At 37.2% G+C, this 21134-nt stretch overlaps 1 protein-coding gene across 2 annotated transcripts in view; it reads right to left on the reverse strand.

Annotated features, from left to right (window-relative positions):
- Positions 1 to 21134, reverse strand: part of UGP2 (UDP-glucose pyrophosphorylase 2) — a 60276-nt gene that overhangs the window by 7567 nt on the left and 31575 nt on the right. For both annotated transcript variants that reach the window (XM_045828435.1, XM_045828434.1), the window contains exons 4-5: positions 2352 to 2537; positions 939 to 1072 (exon numbers count right to left, since the gene is read on the reverse strand). In XM_045828435.1, the coding sequence (XP_045684391.1) occupies positions 939 to 1072; positions 2352 to 2537 (320 nt within the window). The remainder of the gene's footprint in view (positions 1 to 938; positions 1073 to 2351; positions 2538 to 21134) is intronic.

The following is a 21134-nucleotide window of genomic DNA, read 5'->3' on the forward strand; positions in this document are numbered from 1 at the left end:
TCCCACAGTCACACAGGTAGGAGGACACCTTATATTTTTTAGATAATATATCTTTTATGACTGTCGAGGAGAGGAGGTACAGTAAATTTTCTCAAACTCATTTGGTCACAGGATTGTTCTTTTCCCTGAAAACTTATTTGGGAAAAGCTGTCCATTCTTATAAACAAAGATTGAGGGGTGGTACTCTTTCTTTCACAAAAAATCAACAGCAGGTTAGTGCCCAGGGAAGGTGGCTTCCTGCTCCTAGTGAGGACCTGTGTAGGGGCAGGCAATGCAGGGAGAGGAGCTGGCCCTGTAACAGACTAAAGAGCAACTGGAATATGGAGGCAGAGCACCTGTGACGTAACAGAGTCCTTGGAAAAACAGGTTTAAAGAAACACCGAAAAACTAAAGGTACACAGAAATATCTCTTCCATGCAAATTCACATAAACCCGTGTCTGTCCTTAGATGGAAGCCTCATTTCCCCAGTTGCCTGGGCTGTACCACACTTCTTTTTTACTTAATCTCCCTTCCCAAGTAGAAGATCTTCTCCAAAATTTATTAAATTTCCCCCAAGCCTGTATTAGGATATTAAGGAAATTCCTTCCATTAGGAAAGAAGGTTACCAATATTGTGGAATATAGAAAGATTCCACCTGGAGCCCAAACATGCCCTCAGAAAGCAAAGACCTAAGCTATCCTCAAGTATTCTGGACCAGGAACAAGATTTCAAGCAGATTCCCTTTTAAGAATTGGAGTTACACAACCACAGTGTGATTAGAGCAATCACATATCTATTACATGTTCAGCCTCTAAAGGCATCAAACACTTGCAACATTAGCCTTGGGCACATGTCACACATCTTGAGGCTACTATGTTCAAACAAGACAAAGAAGTCCTTCCCCAGGAGTACCTCCTGCCCCACCTCCCCCAGAGTTAATTGTTTCTACTCCTTGTACCTGCTTTGATTGAAAGTGTAGATTTTCACACGACAATGACTATACTTCTGTAGTATTTTTTTTGTATCTTCATCTGTGTTAAAAGAGTTCATCAGAACAAGAGGAACATCTGTATTGTAGGTTTTGTTCAAATGCTAGGGAGGAAAATGACAATAAGGTTATCCAGACTTAATTATCTTTTGCATAAAGGTATAAAATGAACTCTTAATTGTTAATCACAAAATGTCCAAAACATTTTATATAGCCACATATATTGTTTTGAAATAACTACTTAGCAGAAGCTATTTTGCTAAGTAAGCAATTCACTACATACTTGCTCATTAAATCACAAGTCTTTGAGAAAGAGAAAGTACTGTCTCCATTGTGTGGATGCTACGTGAGGCCCAGAGCAGGCAGGTCAGCAGGTCAGCAGCAGGGCAGGGACACCTTCCTCATGACCACAGTCTGACTCTGGAGCTGTGTGCCCTGCCACCGTGCCCTACGACTTCAGCAAGTGCTGACTGAGCATTTAGTGTGTCTCCAGGGCATTGTGAGGATTTAATTAAGTACAAAGTTACAAAGTCATGGCTCCCTATTCTCACTATTATGTCAAGAGTAGTGAATCACACCCGAACTGAAATCCTTCAGTCTGTGGAAAAAGCCGAGGCAACAGAGTGGGAGGAAAACAGGGCCTCAGAAGTCAGACTGCCCTGTGTTCTGCACCCACTAACCAGGGAATCTTGGGCAAGTAAATCAGCCTCTCTGTGCCTTGGTTTCCTCATCTCTAAAATGGGGATGGTAACAGTACTTATCCTATAGAGTTTTTGAGAGAAATAAATGAGTCAATTCATGTAAAGAGCTCAGGATAATACATGGTGTACAGTATGTACTGGATACATGTTAGCCACTGCTACTCTTAGTGCTGTTACTGTGGTTGCCAGCACCATATTAGGAATTAGAAATAAAGAAATGAAAAAGACTGGCCACGGTCCCTGAAGAGCTTACAGTCTATGATTAATGACTTCATCATAAGAAAGAAGCCAAGAACAGTTCTTAGCATCCACAGCCTCCAACCAGAAATGTGAAATTCTCCCTAGCCCCCAAAGGGGTTAATAAAGCCGCAGCATCCCAGCTGTGATGAAGGGTGCCTCTAGAAAGAAGGGGGCTGAGTGGAGGGGAGATCAAAGGAGAATTCAAAGAGACCCAGAGATTTCAGCCATCACAAACGCTATTTAAAGATCAAAAGCTTTTATATCACCCCAAGGATATGCCCTTAGGAACACCAAACTTTTTTATATACTAAAACCTACAAAAGAAAGCAAGCTCCCTGACTAGCTCAAATTCACATCTGTTATTTTATAAGGTAACAGTTATAATAATTTAGCAACTAAAAACAACTTTTGTAGCTTGTGAGAAAGGCTAAATGTTACTCACTTCAATTTGCTGAACGGTCAGGTCCAAAAATGTATTCTCATTCCTCACGCCAATTAGACTTTTCGGGCCTTTGCAGCCCATGCTGGTTCCCAAACCGCCATTGAGTTTTACCACCACTAATTTGTTCAGCACCGAAGATATATTATCAGGTAAGCCCCTGGCCTTTATCTTTTCATAGGGTTGAATCTAAAATTTAAAAGAAACAAACAAAAAGAATTATATACAATGGAATACTACTCAGCCATAAAAAAGAAGACAATTTTCCACTTTGCAATGGTATGGATGGGCCTAAAGAACATTATGTGAAGTAAAATAAGCCAAAGAGAGACAAATATCATATGATTTCACTCATATGTGGAATCTAATGAACAAAACGAACTAACAAGCAAAACAGAGACAGACTCATAGATAGAATACAGGATGACAGCTGGTGGGGGGAGGGTTAGGGAGTGGAAGAATTGAGCAGTAAGTAAGAAGGACTCATGGACATGGACAACAGTGTAGTGATTGCTGGGGCAGATATAAGGGGAGTAAAAGGTAATGGGTAAAAACATAATAAAGATTAAATCAAAAATTTAAAAAAGATTATAAAAGTACTTCAATCAGCTTTACGGAAGGTTAAACTAAACCAATCCCAGGGTTGTTTCCAGGCTTTCTTAAAGAGTTTGCTTTCTTGTGTAAAGTTTCAGCTGCATTTCCTATAAATGTCACAGGCCCTCTGGTTCAAAATTAAGTACTTATTGCTAACTTCCCTTGCATGCAGAAGTTGTTCAGTGATTCATTTACAATGGAGTACTGGGGGGAAAGTTCAGTCTACAAATATTTGGCCAGCTGGTGAGAACATGCAGTCCTCTCAGACCATCTCCAAAACCACAGAAATTCCCAATTTGCATCAATGTAACAAAGGGGATACACAAAACTTGTCAAGTCTATAAATAGTTCTGGTACACTATGGATCTACTTCAATTCTGGAGAAATATATATATATATGATCACACATTGTTCCTTTTCCAAAGGAGGGAAAAACCAAAACCAAAATATTCCTTGCCATCCTCCTCCACTAAGTCCTAAATTTGTCCTTCAGAGAATGATGGCATAGGGTTTTTGTCATATTTCTAGGTATGTACAAAGACAGAATTCCTTCCTTAAGGATTTAAATAATTCGTATAATTCACATGGTAGCTACCGTACATTTACTTTTCATTGCCACATAGTATTCAATTTATCCATTAGCATAGACAAAAATGTCATTAATCACCAATGATTTTATATATAGAAAATCCAAAGACCCTACAAATAAATTATTAGAATTATTAGAATTAAAATAATTCTAATAAATTAGAACATTTTTTTAAACTCCTTTTGGGAACATTGTGTACTATTGGTGGGAATGTATAAATGCTGAAGCTGTTTAAGAAAAAAGTATGATGGTTCCTAAAAAATTAAAAATAGAATTATTATATGATTCAGGAATTCCACTTTTGAGTTTATACCCCAAATAGTTGAAAACAGAGTCTCAAAGAGATGTTTGTGCACTCACATTTAAAATGGCCTTATTCACAATAGCCAAAAAATGGAAGCAATGTAACTGTCTATCAACAGAAGAATGGATAAAACAAAATGTGGTATATACATAAAAAAGAATATTATTCAGCCTTAAAAAGGAAGGAAATTGTGACACATGCTACAACATGGATGAACCTTGAGGACATTATGTTAAGTGAAATAAGCCCATCAAAAAAGACAAATACTTGTATGATTCTACTTATATAAAGCACCTAGAGTAGTCAGATTCATATAGACTGAAAGTAGAAGAGTGGTTACCAGGGGTTGGGAGTAGGAAGAAATGGCAAGTTTTTGTTTGGATACAGACTTCAAGTTTTACAAGACCTAAGAGTTCTGGAGATTGGTTTTGCAACAGTGTGAATATACTTCACACTATGGAAGTGTATGCTTAAGAAAGTTTAAAGGTGATTGAAAAAAGACTGTTCCTGTATATAACGAATTAGAAAATAAAATTGATTAAAATGTGTCTTTTATAATACCATCAAAAATATCAAATACTTAGAAATAAATCTAACAAGATATGCAGGAGTTCCACATGGAACACTGTAAAGCATATTTGAGAAAGACTGAAAGACAAATTCAGAGATGTATTTATCATGTTTATAAATTAGAAGACTTACTAATATAAAGATGTGAATTCTACTTAAACTGATCAATGCAATTCCAATCAAGATCTCAAGAATTTTGGGGGGTGGAAACTGGCAGGCCAGTTTAAAGTGCGTATAACAATGCAAAAGGCAAAAAAAAAAACCAAGGCACTATCTCAAAGTTGGGAGAACCAGTTTTGCAAATTTTTTTTAATTGTAGTAAATATGCATAGCATAAAAGTTACCATCTTAACCATTTTAAGTGTATTCATATTATTGTACAATGTCCAGAACTCTTTTTTTTATCTTGCAAAACTGGAAGTATATTCTTTAAAAAACAAGTCCCCATTCCTTCCCTCTTCCACCCACCACCCCCTGGCAATCACTTTTCTACTGTCTCCCTCTAAGAGTCTCACTGCTCTGCATACCTCACACAAGTAGAACCACACAGTACTTGTCTTTTTGTGACTGACTTATTTCACTTAGCATAATGTCCTCAAGATTCATTTCACATCCTTTTTTTTTTAAATGGCTTACATGTTTGAGAATGTCTCAAAATAATGAAGGTTTTTCCAAAAACAAAGTCCATATTTAATAACATTTACTTGTGTCTATGCAACATATCAGGGAGAAGGAGGGATTGGTACGAAGGACTGGAATACAGATATATGCGTAAGTTGACATTCTTTGGCAAATTATAAAACTTATGAAATTTATTTATACCATTTGCAGATATTAAATAGAATACAAGTTCTGAAATCTTAGTTTAGTAATCATAAAACTGATTCCCCTTTATTTTAATTTAATAAACATAACACACCTTAAGAGAATTAAAAAATTAAAAGGGTAAAAAGAATACTGCCAGCATAACCACAGTTCTAAAAGTATATATCTAATACTTCAGATGCTGCTCTTCAGATACATGTGAAAACAGTGCAGAATGGCCAGACTTGGATTTCAGACACAGCTCAACATCTGTGTTCTGAATTTACTAGTATCTCTGAGCAATGTACAACCTGTTACTTCAAGGCACAACCTTTACAAAAATGTAAACAATGTAAAAAGAGATTGTATTTAAGTATGGAGTCAGAAGATCAATAGAATGATACTATTTTCACTGTCACTCTCTAGACACAGTGCTGCAATTACGGAAATGTCTTAAATTTGTGTTGGCTACATGTGGCTGGCTACTGAGCATTTGAAATGTGGCTAATGCAACTGAGGAACTCAAGTTTTAATTTTACTTAAAATTAATGTAAGTCAACATATGTGGTTAGTGGCCATGTGTGGTTCTAAACAGTCGACTTAAAAAAAATGAACCAAAGAATCAGAATTATGGTTTACATTTGAATAAAACTCCGTCAGAATCTTTTGTTGAATGTAATCTTTTCACTTTAATAACAAAGACATCACAAAACATTCAAACACATAAAAGGACTAGCTAAAATATGATTCCTCCTTATCTTCACAAGTCAACATCCCAATTATATAACAATACTGTAATATATTGCATAGTAATACATAGCTTTTACTAAGGATACACTGATGGTCAACTTCTGCCTCAGAATTTCACAAAATAATCTGTATTCAGCTTTAGTCTAAGCTTTAGGAAAACTGAATGCCAACTCCTACCCTCAAACACTTTTTCAGAAATCTCTGAACCAATCCGTGATGATGTAGGTATCCTTCATATTTTATCATTAAAACAACACCAGCTATTCAAACCAGGCACATCATTGGGATTAACTGGCAATATCTGAATATTCTACTTCAAATAGAAAACTTCCATATAACACTTATATTCTACCAGTTAAAGTCGTGTAAATGCCTAATATCACATGAATAAAAATGCTCTGCTAATTAGTTTAAAAACTATTAGTTTTGTGCAAAATGTTTGCAAATATTTCAGTTAAATTTAAACTGGAAAACAAACTGACAGTAAACATAAAAACTGAGTATGTTAAGATATCTTTAGGGAGAATATAGGTTTCATTTTTGACCCCACAAATGTTTATATAAATTTAAATAACAGTATCAAGCAGAGTAATGTAAATTGGATACCTTAATTCTAACCTTTAAAGAACTGTTCAGTATACTAACATTCATAGCATTAAACAAAGTGAACTAACCATTTTTAGCTATTTATTTACATTTAGATCAAGTCTTTAAGAAAAAGTACTAAAAGGAATTTTCACTTCCTGAATTAAACACCAAATGTTGCCTCGACCAGTGTGGTTCAGTTGGTTGGGCATTGTTCCACAAAGCAGAAGGTTGCTGATTCGATTCCCAGTCAGGGCACATGCCTGGATTGGGGGTTCAGTCCCCAGTCAGGGCACATATGAGAGGCAAGGGATCCATGTTTCTCTCTGACATCAGTGTTTCTCTCACACTCTTTCTCCCTCCCTTTCTCTCTGTCTAAAAATAAATAAATAATATCTTTTAAAAGAGGTCAACCTTGTACCTTAAAATTTCATCAGAAGAAAAAATATCCTCCAAAATCATGTATATTCATAAATCTGTGATCTATGTACCACAAAGATATAAAGTTCTTGAAAATATTTACAAAAATGCATTTTGTTTAACTATAAACTTCAAAACATACATTTTATTTAGAATGCTTTAATAAGATAATTCCTTATGACTGAGTCAATGGAGGCTAAACAATTTTTTTTCGTGTATCCCAAAAACTTATTCTAGCATGGTAATATAAGATCTCAGCCTCCTAATGATTTTACCATTAGGCCACTTGGCCTTTAGCCAAAAGGTATATTAAGTATACTTTTAGTTTTAATTAAAATCTCTCTAAGATATGTATCTTAAGAACTTGAGTTTAAATTTTAAAGTGAATTCTGAGTTACTTTTCAAATTACTTCATGTGAAATATAATAAGCTAATCTAAGCACAATATTAAGCTCCAAAACCCAGTTATAAAAGACTTTTGGGCACAGGCCAAGGCAACTCACAAGCGGAAACACTTGTTCACCATTCAGTTGCATGCCCAGAATTCTCTGTGAAGTGCCACATTTAGAATCTTGTACCCCAAGTTAAGTGGGAAAGGAGCTGCCCTACTTCTACAAATGTCAAGCAACCATGGTTCTTTATGTGGTGCTTTCAATAATACCTACTTGTCTTGCTATATCTAATCTTTAAAGCAGCTAATTAAATTCAGGCCCCACTGGAAAATCTTGACTATTAACAGGATTCTGAGAAGAACTATATAAAAGGAAAGAGAAGAGTCACAAGGTAAGTGGTAACAAGGTATGGCAGAGTGCTCAGGTTAGTACTGTTGTTAGAAGCCTCTACTGGAGGTCTTTCACTTATGTTGGGTGACTTACACCCATCTGCCCCCAACACACACATGTGCAAAGAAAGGTACCAATTGTTTGATTATGGCAAGCTGGGACACTTTTTGTCTAAAGCTTTTTACAGGTTAAATTAGGTGGTAAGCACAATTTTCCATCATGTAAATTACCCCATATGCCAAAAGAAGTTCTCTCTGTTGGTCATGCTGTCCTCACCCTCACCAGAAACCTCACAGAGCTCAGCTGAGTTCCACAAGCCAGGGGATCAGGGTTAGAAAGTTGCATGGCAACAGCTTAAGTTACACTGGACACACCTAGTGACAGAGACATTTTTTGACCTACTCTTCACTTGTCCCTTCTCAGCTACCTCAGGAGAATGCACAAAGACATCCACTCAGAAAAAGATGGGTGGGGTTCAGAGACAACAGGGAGTACCATGCACTGCTGGATGCAGTTTAACCATTACTTTGACTGAATCACATTAGTCAATTACTAGAGCAATCTTTGTGCTTTCAATCCTAATCACCCTGACTCACTTTCTTCCAGACACGAATAGAATTCAGTGTTCAAGGAAAAGCTCTAATACAACTAAATATACATCGGGCAACCTCTACAGGTAAGGTAAGGCAAACCCCATGAGGCTTCCTGCAAAATGTGCAAGGGAGGCTAGGCCACTCTTGTGCTCTTTTCACTGGGATAAAAGAATTGGTCAAATATTCAACTTCCTCTTGGGAATTAACAAAAGAAAGTAGTTCATAAACTACTAAAGAACAATTTAAACAACATTCTGCCCTCTAAGACGTCAATCTAGCTTTTCTGCAGAAGCTGATTTTTTAAAAGATCTTTTAAAAATTGCCTACCATGATCTGAATCTTGCCAAGTCTGTTCACAACTTAGTTTCCAGTTAGAAGAAAAGCTGAATTCATCACACAGTCATAGACACACTGTTCCCGTTAGCAATAGTATAACCCAGTTTGTGGTAGCATATTTGTGCTATTCCTGGAGACAGTGCCAAACACCCCAAACAAGCTAACAGTGCCTGCCCTGTTAGAGTTCACAAGGGTATGATTCTTGAAACCTGAAAGATTTTTTTCAACAAAAGCAAGTTTGCTGGAAAAAACGATCTGTGTAAACAGACAAACAAGTTTGGAATGACACTCCATATGTACGGAAAGTGTCCCAAGAACACTGCTTATTCACTCAACCCTTACTGCAGTGTCTGTGTGCCAAGTTCTGTGCTAGGCACCTTTACATATTGTCTCAATTCACAATTCTAAAGGTAATGACCAAAATGTGGGTCATTTGAAAGCTCCCACAGATTAATATAATGACCGAAAATTTATACCTAGACCAGAGATTTTTTTTTTAATTAAGGGAAAAGCTGACAAATCTTGTACATTATCACGTGGTCCACCAAGTTCACCAACACCCTCTTAGCCACCAAGCTGAGCTAAACTCATATTTCATAAAGTCAATATAGCCATGACATACAGAATGCCCTCAACTTTCTGCCACCAGATCCTCAGGACCTTCCTGCATTTTCATTTCCACTTCTTCCCCTCCTTCTGATTACAAGAGCTGTCTCCCACCCTAAGACAATCTATCAGTGCACATCTCAAGAACCCCACTTCTTCAATCATCCAATTTCATCTTCAGCCTCTCCCTCTCCATTCCTTTCCATTAGCATGAACATATTCAAATATTTGCCATCTAAAAACAAAAGAAAACAGTGATCCGTACACTCATTCCTTCCAACACTCTGACGGGTTAAAGAAATATTAAGAATCCTCCCGGTTTAGGCTCAAGCTTTTATTGTAAGAGAAATATAGATGTGCTGTCTCCCAGGGAGAACTAGCTCTTCTATAACAGTGTGCAGCCAAGAGTGGGCCCCCAAATGGGGACTTGTAATGGGGTCCAGAACTCAGGGTGTCCAAGAAATATTAGAAATATATATATGATGTCCTCACCCCCACAAGTCTGAGCTGGGGGATGGGACGCATGGAGCAGGGCCATTGAGAGTTGTTTTGAATAGCAACAGTTTTGCAGATAATTTCTAGAATGGTCATTTAACATATGTATAACCTCTTACTGGTTTCACAGATGTGTTAAATAGCTGTGGCCACACTTTGAGCCAGGGAGATGGGAGTGACTTCAACCCATGATGCACCTGGGAGGCAACTCCCCCTGGTCACAGAGCCTGCATGAGAGCTTGGAGATGACTGGCTCCATGCTATGGGGCCATGCCTGCCCAGACTTACTATGGCAGCCCAGCAAAGCTGGAAGAATACAGGAATGCTGGCAGGTGTAACTGATTGTGGGAGGAGTTGGAAATGGTGCTGCAGAGGAAGAATGGCTTGGGGATTTAAACTCAGGCACACTATTACTCAATGGACCCATGCCATGCTGGGGCTTTTTGGGACCATGCAGCTTTGGTGAAAGTTGAGACCGTGCAGCTTTGGGGTGCACCCTTTTTGCCACGTGGCTTAGGAAGCAGGAGAGACTTTGCCTGGAAGAGGTGAAAGGATCCTTGCTGATGGGCCATAAGAAGGTGCCACATGGTTTTGGATTAACTGGAGATCATGGCGGCAATACAGCTGATGGTGCCAGAACCAAGACGTTGCCTGAACCATGGACTTCTACTTCTATTCCTAAGATATGGTAACCTGGCCTGGGCAAAGGAGAGAAGGAAGGACTGTGCGTTTGTGGGTATTCTAAAAGACTTTAGTGTTTTTAATGAAGACATTACATCATTACTCTAAGTCTGTATAACCTTTTACAGGTTAAATAAACAGTCCCTTTCCTTTTCACCAATCTCTGGCATTAAAAGATGTCTTCCCCTGGCAGCGGGCAAGGCAAACCTAGTACAGAGGCAGGGGGACCCCCAGAGCACAAGGATGGGTCCATTGAGTAATAGTGTATCATTCCCCCCCCAGATCTGTTCTGTAACACTTCTCCATGGAAGACCAAACACCATTTTCAACTCAGTACCTGTAAATACTGATCATTTCCTTGGGAAAGAATTCGCTATTCTCCCAGAGGGAACAGTTGGTCAATTGAGTCACAAAAGGCCCTTAGCGCACAGACACTTTTGTCTAAAACGTATTTAACCCAGAGGCCCCAAAGCAAGACTTTGGAATCTCACCCAAGGGAAGGGTGCTTCACTCAGACAAACCCTGAATGCTGCTATCTCCGGGATTCCCCAGTGCCTGCGTTCGGATATTGGTGATTTCCAGTCTGGTGATGTATGCTCTTGATTCTTGCTTTCTCTTTGCTCTTGCTTAATAAATTGCTTAACTATTCACCTTTGACTTGGGGTTTTTATTGTCTGCAAATCCTAACCTCCAAAAATAACTGGCTACGATCTCAAACATGCCCCTTAATGGCACATACCCACATCCTCTTTTTCTCCATCTTCTTAGAGGCAAAACTTCTTGAAAAGGTTGCTACATTCAACCTTCTTTAATTCCCTTACACTGCTTCACCCAATGCAATCCAGTTTTCTTCATCATTCAATGAATTGCTCTTAACAGGGTCATCAACATCCTCAGAACTGCTAAATCATATCAGTAACATTAATACTTCTCTTTGTGCTCTCAGCTGCATTTAACACAACCGACCACTCTAAATTTTAAAAGGCTCTATTCCCCTTGACTTCTGGAATACCACATTCTATTTTCCTTCTCCTTCTAGCTGATCCTTTTCAAGCCCATTCTAAGTAGACCTCCTTGTCCCTAGCAATCTGCTCTAATCCCATGGCTTCAATCATTCCTGTCTCTATGGCACCCAGACATCCCCAGCTGCTAAGCCAGGAGCCTGCTCACATCTGATCAATGACCAAATCCTGTCAGTCATGCCATCAGTCAGCACCCTGCTCACCCCTTACCTGTGTCACAGCAGTAGTCTCTACAGTCTCCTTACCCTCCACCTTGCAGGTGGGCAATCTTTTAAAAAAGAGAAGTTTGCACATGTTTCTCCCCTTATGACACAATTCACAAAAAATAAGACACTGACATGGCATGGCAATTATTTCCTACCTACCCCAACATCGTTTTTCCCCTTCCACCTTAGAACCCCAATTTTCAGACAGGCACACCACCATTCCAAATAAAAGATTACATTTCCCAGACTCACTGTAGCTATTTGTGCCAAAGTACTGATCAATGTGATTAGCTGGAAGTGAGTTGTTAAGAGTTCCAGGAAGTTTCTGTGAAAAAACAGGGGATGTACCCTTTATCCTCATTCCTGCTGTTTGGACTGGACACATGATGACCAAAGTTCACTTAGGCAGCCACCTGGGACACCATGAAGAGATATGCTAGGATGACAGAGTGCAAGATAGAGAAGCCCACGTTTTTGATGACCACACCATACTGCCATACTAGCTCTGGATTGTCTCTGTCTAGATTTTGTCATTTTGAGTTTCACTATAGCTGAATCTAATCTTAAATGGAACATTTAAGACACAGCTTTCAAGGTCCTTAATAATTCAGCCCTTTTGCCTTTCACATCTTCCTCTCCTACCCCTGACACACTGTGTCCCAGGAACATGGTTAAGCTCTCTAATGTGTCACATCGCGTTTGCAGTCCTCTGCACTCTTCCCCCTCATGCAGCCTCACTTCACCAATTGCCATTTCTTCGTCCTCCACATCTCAGGTCAGACCAGGGATTCTCAGGCTTTATAAGCCATGAGGAACTTGTAAAAATCAGAAGTTAACAGATGTTCTTTCAGGAAACTGCATCCCCACCCCCACCCCCAGAAACAAAACATTTTACATACAATTTACTTTACTACAGTGGAAATTTCACAGAATATAAAAATAATCTTTATAAGAGATGCCATTTATTTCCCAGTGAAAGTTAATATGCAAATAAGCCAAAAAATAAACTTTGAATCACCATATGAATTTCCATGAGAAGGCTTCTGTTTGGTTTGACTAAGAAGTTGACACTGTGGTGTAGTTTGAGATGGTTACATGCATGCCATCCTTATTTGCCATTCTACCTGACTTTTCTTTTTAATGATCACAAATACTGAAAACCTCAACTCTCTAAAAGGCAAGCTCTCACAACTTGCTCTGTCGGTGAATGCAGGCCTGTAGTTGGCACACCAGAATTCTCCAAGACTGTGAAATCTCAAAGCTCATATATTTCCTGTCTTCAAAGTCAATAAGGTCATCTTTGCTGAAGTCTGCATCACTTATGCAGGGTTGCACCATCTTCAATGCAAGGCTCACAGATGCAGAAGGGGAAGGACTACAGTGATAGGTGGCACCCACTCTCCTCTGCAGCAGCAGGACCAGAAGTGCTGGCTGGCATCACAGATACTATCTGTGCACTGGGCACCAAGACTTCTCTTCCAGCACAAGTTTTGCTTGGCTTAGAAATTTTTATCACTCTCAAACATTTTCAGAAGAGGTTCACTAGTAATTCTTTGAGGAAACCAGCAGGCACATAAACCAGCAGGATGAAAACCAGTAGTTGGCTTCCCTGAAAAATGCCTGAAATTGCAAGGATATTCTTAAGGGGATTGATGTAGCTGCTGTTTCTTCCATGACCTGATTCAAATCACTGAAATAAACTCTATCAATTCCAGTGTGAATGGTATCATTTGATGAAAAAGACTGCATCAAAAATGAATGAGGCAGTAATAGTATGAGGCTGAGCACAGATTTTAATGCCAGGCTGCCTGGGTTTGAATGCTTATTACAGCAAATTATTAACTGCCCTAAACTGTTTTCATTTACTTCATTAGTTATGAAGATAAATGAGATAATACATATAAAGTGCTAAGCAAAGTGTGTAGCCCACAGTAAGATTTCAAATGTTGGCTGGTATTACTACTACATCACTGATTCAGACCCACCCCCATTTTAACCACCACCCCCATTTTAACATATCTGAAACCAGGATGCATCATACAACCAATGGGATCCTGAAATTAATTGGTTTAACTTCTTTTCTTCTCTAGTGGTATATAAAAGGTGCAACTTACAATCAATGGCATAAATTTTATAAAATATGGTACTGAATTTCTCTCTGCTTCAACTCACAAAGCAGCTTACTGATCGATCTATCAGGTAGGGGTTTCACCAAAAGTCTCTCTCTAGTCTTGTGTAACTTGAGGATACTTTAAGACAGAGATCAATACACTATAGTCTGTGAAACAATCAGGTCTGCCACATGTTTCATAAAGTGTTATTGGAACACAGACACTGTCATTAGTTTACATGTTATCTGTGGCTGCTTTCATGCTACCATGGCTGAGCTGAGTAATCATGACAGAGACTGCACAGCCTACAAAGCCTAAAACATTTACTACTGGGCCTTTACAGAAAAGGTCTGTCAAACCCTGGTTTAAGACTATCTTCTGAGATGAGAAAAATGGACGTTTTGATAATATTTCTTCTTTTTCAAACTGTACTTCTCCTAAAATGGCTCCATATGGCCTGACAACCTCGCAGGATGACTAAAGGGAGCAGGACCTCCCGTAGGCTATGTTGGCTTCATGCTTCCATGGCAGGAACACTGCGGTATTACAATCCTCCAGGCTTTGGTATCTCCTCATATTTGTGCAGGGAAGTAAAATGCAAATGGTAGTAGAATTCAGGGAATTTTCAGAAAAACAGAAAGAAAACCTAAAATTACAAAGGCCTTTTATCCACTTTCATGAGGTTATCTAGAGGAGTCACATTCTCAGAGACAGGAGAGAATGGGGACTCCCAGGGTGGGGGAAGGGGGAAATGGGAGTTGTTCAATGGGTGTAGAGTTTGGGTTTTACAAATGAAAGTCTGAAGATTGGATGCACAACAATGTGAATATATTTAATACTACTGAAGTGTACACTTAAAAACAGTTTAGATAGTAAATTTCATGTTATCGTTTTTAACACAATTAAAATATTTTTTTAATGTCTGAAGTCTTTTGTCTGGGTGTGAATGTTTAAGCACCCATCTACTCTGTCAAGGAGTCCAAGAACCACATAGCAAAAATATCATTCCTTTAGAAGTCTTTTGTGGCCCTCATATCCCAGAGTGAACCTGGTACAGCCCCCACTTCTTGCTTCAGGTACTATAAGCTTCTATGATAGCAATTACTATAGTGCCTCCAAATTGCTTGTTCAGTGCTCCACATCTCTTACATGACTATAAACCCCATGAGGGCAGGAACTGCCATATTGTATTCCACCTACCACATCCATCACCTTTAACCAAGTGTCAGTCTCACTGGCAGCACTCACATTTTTATTGAATAAATGATGGAAGTAATAGAGTTATTAATAAATGAAATCTATTCTCGGGAAATTATTTCTTGTCCTACTTTGGATAAAAAACTTATATCTTGTTTTATTAAATACTAAGTTTAAAGCAAAAGTGGTTTCATTACTAATTAGAAACCAAATTAAAAACACACATTATTTTAATTCAAGAAAAAAATAGTAGATTAGCATACATTATACACATTTAATAAAGAAAACCTGAATCTAAGGCTTAGCTTTGCATAAAAAATATTTATAGGCCATAATATTAATGTAGTAATTATAAACAATCCCTTTGTGATAAGTAAACAACTAAAATGAGCAATCACATGATGAACACTAAGCTGAACCTGGAAAAGTACATTTCCTAAGAAAGTTCTTTTGGCTTCTTCCACTTATAAATTATAAGAACATAAGGCAAACTATCAAATCAAATACATATTTCAATTGTGTCAGCTATTAACTCCCACATCTTTGCGTTTTTTAAAAATTAGTTTAAATTATTCAACAGTGATGGAGGGAATCAGCTGTGCTATGCATACACTAAATCCTCACATGTCCAAAGGCAAGAAGTTATGGGAACAGGTAAGTAAACAGGCACTTTCAAAGAGCAAGTCAGAAATCTTGGCATTAACACTGTTCTTTAAACAATCACATTCATCAGCACCAACTCAATAACTCATGCTCAATGTCCTTGAATACAATCTGCTACTTCAGTTACCAAAATCAAATTTTGTAAAAAAAAAAAAACAAAAAAAAAAACCTCAACAAAAACTATTACCAGGAGTCAGAATCGTAAAAGTCACTTATTGTCATCTCAAGTCTCATATTGTCTCTCTGGGGAGCCAAACTTGAATACTGTACCTTTTTGTTAAACAAAGTTAAGGATCACAGCAATTCAAAGTCCAATAACCAATTACTACAAATAAAATAATAATCTCAATTAAATATTGCAAGCAATAATAAATAGCCAATAAAATAAATTTTTAAGAAATTAAAAATATTATCCATCTGAACTGGTAAATTATTTTTAAAAACAAGAATACTTAATGCTTTAATAAAGGCAGTGAGACTGACAATAAAATAGTTCGTTAGGTCTCCATTCAATGTCAACTCAAAGAGACCTTTCCTATCTCTGCCTACCACCCTATTTAAAGTATTAACTCTATTTCCACATTCTCTAAATCCTGATCCTTTTTATTTATATCCACGCCACTTATCGCCACTTGAAATACATTACATCATCTTTTATTATCCACACCTCCACCAGATTGTAAACTAGAAACTAGATGAGGACTGGGTTTTACCAGCACAATCCTCTAACATACAGTTGGAACTCAAAAAAAAAAAAAAAAGGCTGTTGAACCAAAAGTTAATATGAATGAGAGTACAAACTGGTATAGTCTTTTCTGGAAAGCAGTTTGAAATGTGTAAAAAGAACTTTCAAAAGTTCATATCCTCTGAACAAAACACCATTTCTGATGATTTATTCTAAGAAAAAGTTCATATATGCAAAGATTTATGTGAAAGTATATTAATCACAGGGTTTTTATAATAGCAAAAAATCAGAATCAAGCTCCATGTATACTATAGGAGAGTCCCCAGAAGTAACACACACTAATATACCTGTACAAACTCCCAACCCTCATGTTTTATCAAGTATTTCTACTAATATATTTCCTTCAAGTGGTAAGTGGGATTCATTGCCTTGTTTCCTACCATGAAAAAATTAAGGAAAAACATTTGACTTTCAAAGTTTTGCCATGTTCAGTAACAAGTGATCAAAGAACTAATCCTATAATGATTATTAGCCATCTTTCCTACAATTTCACCTAAGTTTTAACACTGCAATGCCTCCCTAGCTCACTAAACCTTATACCCCACAATGAACAACACCCATCAAGCCTTTAAATACCTATACCTCCACACAATATAAGAATGGGCCCCCAATTCTTTTAATACCTGAAACAGTCCTCTGAGACAAGGCCAACCCCTTACATCTACCTTGAATTTAGTTGTTTATAAAAATCTATGAATATATCCGGAGTTGTTGGTTAAAGATAATTCTACATATATCCTAGGGTTTTCACTATGTGGATACCCTCTAATAATACCCACCAAAAAGAATACCACAGTTAACCATTTTCATGATGGAAGGCATTATGTTGTTTATTCTCACTGACCTGACAGAATACAGACCTCCTGTAATACTGAAGGTTTAAGAGTTAGCTAAATTTTATCTCTGCAATGAGGAAAATTTGCTAGGATAGATGAGCTTTATCTATTACAATGGAAACTACAAGCTACTAACACATCTGATACAAGAGAATTATAGGAATGAAAATTATGGTTCTACTAGATGAAATATTCTACCAAAAATATAAAAATAAAAAGTATCATTCACAATCATCAGTGAAATATATATCAAATTAAGTATACTGTTAATGAATATATTAAAATATATTCAGCAAAGACAAATAATAGAACATGCAAGTTACACGAAAGTTACAATTTTTAAAAGAAATACCATCTATATTTTTAATAAAATTGTGTTGTTTCTCCTGTGCCCAAGATAGTACCTAACATCTAGGAGGAACTTAATAAATATTTGTTAAATGCATAACAACAATAGTAAACATCTATTGTCTTTATCAGAATGTCTGACAGAGTAAGTGCTTTACATGAATTCTCAATAATCTTCACTAAAATCTTACCTTTATGTCTGCTTTTTTATGAGTGAGGAAACTGAGGCTTCAAGCAGTTAAATAACCTTTCCAATGTTATATGGCTAAGAAGCGATGAAGCTGGGATTTAAAACTCTGGAGTCTGTGTTTTTGATCTCACTGGCATTACTACTAAACTGGAAGTGTTAAATACACCAAAAGCAGAATGAATTCAGTATGCCTAAGTAGGTAGTTTTGTATTGGTTGAATATATTGTAAATTGACACTGAGCATAAAGTAATTTCTCAGATACCTGTTAACTAATCATAAGACTGAGAATATTATAGCTCGATCTCCTTAAATATTTTAAAACTATAAAAAGTTGCTCAATCCCTATGTAATTTCAATTTTGTTTAGGATCTAAGAACTTAAAAGCACAGACATTCCTCACCTGCCTCCTATAAATACATGTATATTCCAATTAGCCTGCTGTAAAGCTAAGAACTTCTCATCTTCCATACTTTCCAGCATCTTCTTAGTTCAGCCAAACTGATTCCTCCTAATTGACAGTAATTTGAAGACATGGTTCCTACTTACTTTGTCTACTATCATCTCCCAGTCATTTCCATTCTTATTCCCTAGTAGTACTATAAAACTGTAGTTTTTAGAGAACCTTCTACTCATGCCTTGGCTTTTATACTCCACGTTCTCTTAACCTGAAATGGCCACCTGACTTTTTGGGCAAACTCTTACTTCTACCCAGTTCTAATATCACCTCTTCATTTCTTACTTTCTCTGGACTTCCCAACTGTCCAGCTGCTCCTTCTCCTGCTATACTTGGTAAATATATCAGAAGCCTATGTATCTAAAACATTCTAGACAGAAGACAGTTAATTTATAAATTAAGTTCAAGCACAGAATAATGAAAAAGTTTTAGGTACATAAACTATTTCAATTGTTTACAAATCAAGGTACATTCATCCACAAAGGTCTTTTCCTTGGCTATGGTATGGGTCTGTTGACCAGAGAGCTCTGTGTCATCTTACATAAAGCTCACAAATAATATACCATCTGTGATTTCCAGTTTCATTTCTTCAAAGAGGATCAAGAACTTAGTCATCTGTGAAACAATCTACATTCAAAAAAATCATTCTAGACTTACACAAATTTTCTCAATCTTTCATACTTGTCTCACCCACATCAATGGGGTTTGTTTGTTTCTGGCTATTCATCTTTATCCAATTTTCCCAAAGCATTCAACTCATTTTTCATAAAAATAATGTTTTAAAAACCCATTTCATTGGCTTATATAAAATTTAATTACATTTGTCATTATAACAAATATAACTGTCATGAACAGGTTTGGGAACAGAGTGAGTTCTGGTGAGCAAACCATTCTATTAATGAGAGAAAAACTTAATATTAAGAGCAGATTAAGCATTCAAAAAAAAAAGAAGAATTCTAGTTAATCTCTCTAGCTTGTTTGGTGGAAAATGACTAGTGAGCATCTCCAGAACTACCCTCATAGCTATTATCCCACTGTACTATACCCATATCTTCATGCAAATATCTCCCACTACATCAAAAATTCAAAACTGGTCTGCTATTATTGCATGCCTGTGCTGTTGATTCCTTTAGCCCTCTAGGCAGCTGGGCAGAGCTTGAGACAGCAACAGACTCCTCCCAACTAAAGAGCCTCTTGTATTTACTCTGCTCACTTTTTCTGCGTGTTACTACACAGGAAAGGTTGGAAAGCATTGTACAAGGTTATAAGCTCTGTAAGAACAGGGACTGTCTTTATTTTTTACATTCCCAATAATTAAAATAGTGGATATTTGATAAATCTGTAGAATAAAAATAATGAATAAAGGAGACTTCTGTAGCTTCGTGTAGTGACTACAGGTGAACTAGAAAGAAGAAACTTCAGCCAGGGAGATGTTACTGCTGAGGGTAAGCCTGGGCCAGAAGAACAGTAATGGCAAATTAGACTTTAAGAGGATCTTATTTATTTACACACCCATGTTTTCTCTCTCCCACTAGAATGAAGCTGTATTAGTGTTAGGCCTTCCTCTGTCTTTTTTACTTGTATCCCAATGATGAGATAAAAGCCCACCACACAGTAGCTATTCAATAAATATTTGTTAAATGTGTTGCCAGAAGAACTTCAAAGCCTGTGAGGGTATTTTAAGCTCTAAGGGAAGGAGTAGAGTCTATGTAACAGTTCTACTCCAGATGGAGAAGTGATGGAAAAGCTGTCATGTAACACTTTCAACTTCCTTTCAAACACTGATGGCATCTGGTGAGTCTTCTATAACATACCATAGTGGGTAAGAGTCTGGGCTCAGGCAGATCTGGGCCTATATACTGGTCCTACCACTTACTCACTAGGTAAGTCATCTCTGTGGACAACTCAATTCCTCTCGGTCTGAGAGTCTTCCATTGTGAAACAGGGATAACAGTGAGCTCCTACAGTTGTTGGAGGATCACATAAGGAACTGAACCTAAAGAGCTGAGAACAATCCTTGGCACATTAGTACTGAATAAGTGTTTGCTGTTATTTCTGCTACTAGTATTTTTGATAAGCACATAAAGTACCCCACATTCTTTGCACCAGAGACAAAGACAGGTTTGTACTCCTTGATGCACTTCATTACTGTTACTAAAGAATACCAAAGAACTAGGTCTCTGAGCCTGACTACTTAGTTCCTACCAGGGCTCTTCCTTTTAGGCAAGTTACTTCCTTTTAGGCAAGAGGAAACTCCAGTTTCCTCTTTTGTAAAATGAGCATAATAGTAGTACCTATCTTCTTCTAGGTCTGTTGCAAATATTAAATGAGATCAGGAACGCAAAGAACTCAATACAAGATCTGACATACAGGCACCCCAACACTGACAATAAGCATTAACTGTAGATGTAGAGCTTTGCAAACATAACTCTACATATTTTCTTAAAATAAAAAAATGCTTAAAAAGCTTTGTTTTATTAAAAAACAAAAACTTTGGAATGGTGTTTGTTTCTTGCTTTTCTGAAAGAGAAAACTTACCGATCTCTCAAGGGCTTTAAGACTAAAATAAAGACACTTGTTTTAAACAAACCCATCTATAAACAGAAATCTTTGTTTAATGTCTAACTTATACCTTTTTCCATATTTAGTCTAGTCACAGGTATCCCTCTGGTATTTCCATGTTTCTTCTCAGCTCTTATTTATTTTCCATTTTAAGTTTGGAAGGAAAATCCTATCAGCATTTTCATTAATTATTTGTGCTTCTATCGACAGAACAGGAAGCTTAAAAATGGGGTATAGGTAACAAAATCAGCTTGGATAGCCATATAATGTTTCTGGTTAAAAACGGAGTATCTTTGCAACTTTTCTATGAATCAAACCATTTTATAATTAAAGTTTATTTAA

Source organism: Phyllostomus hastatus, unplaced genomic scaffold (assembly GCF_019186645.2).
Source record: "Phyllostomus hastatus isolate PE091 unplaced genomic scaffold, TTU_PhHast_1.1 phas_scaffold_78, whole genome shotgun sequence".
NCBI lineage: Eukaryota > Metazoa > Chordata > Mammalia > Chiroptera > Phyllostomidae > Phyllostomus > Phyllostomus hastatus.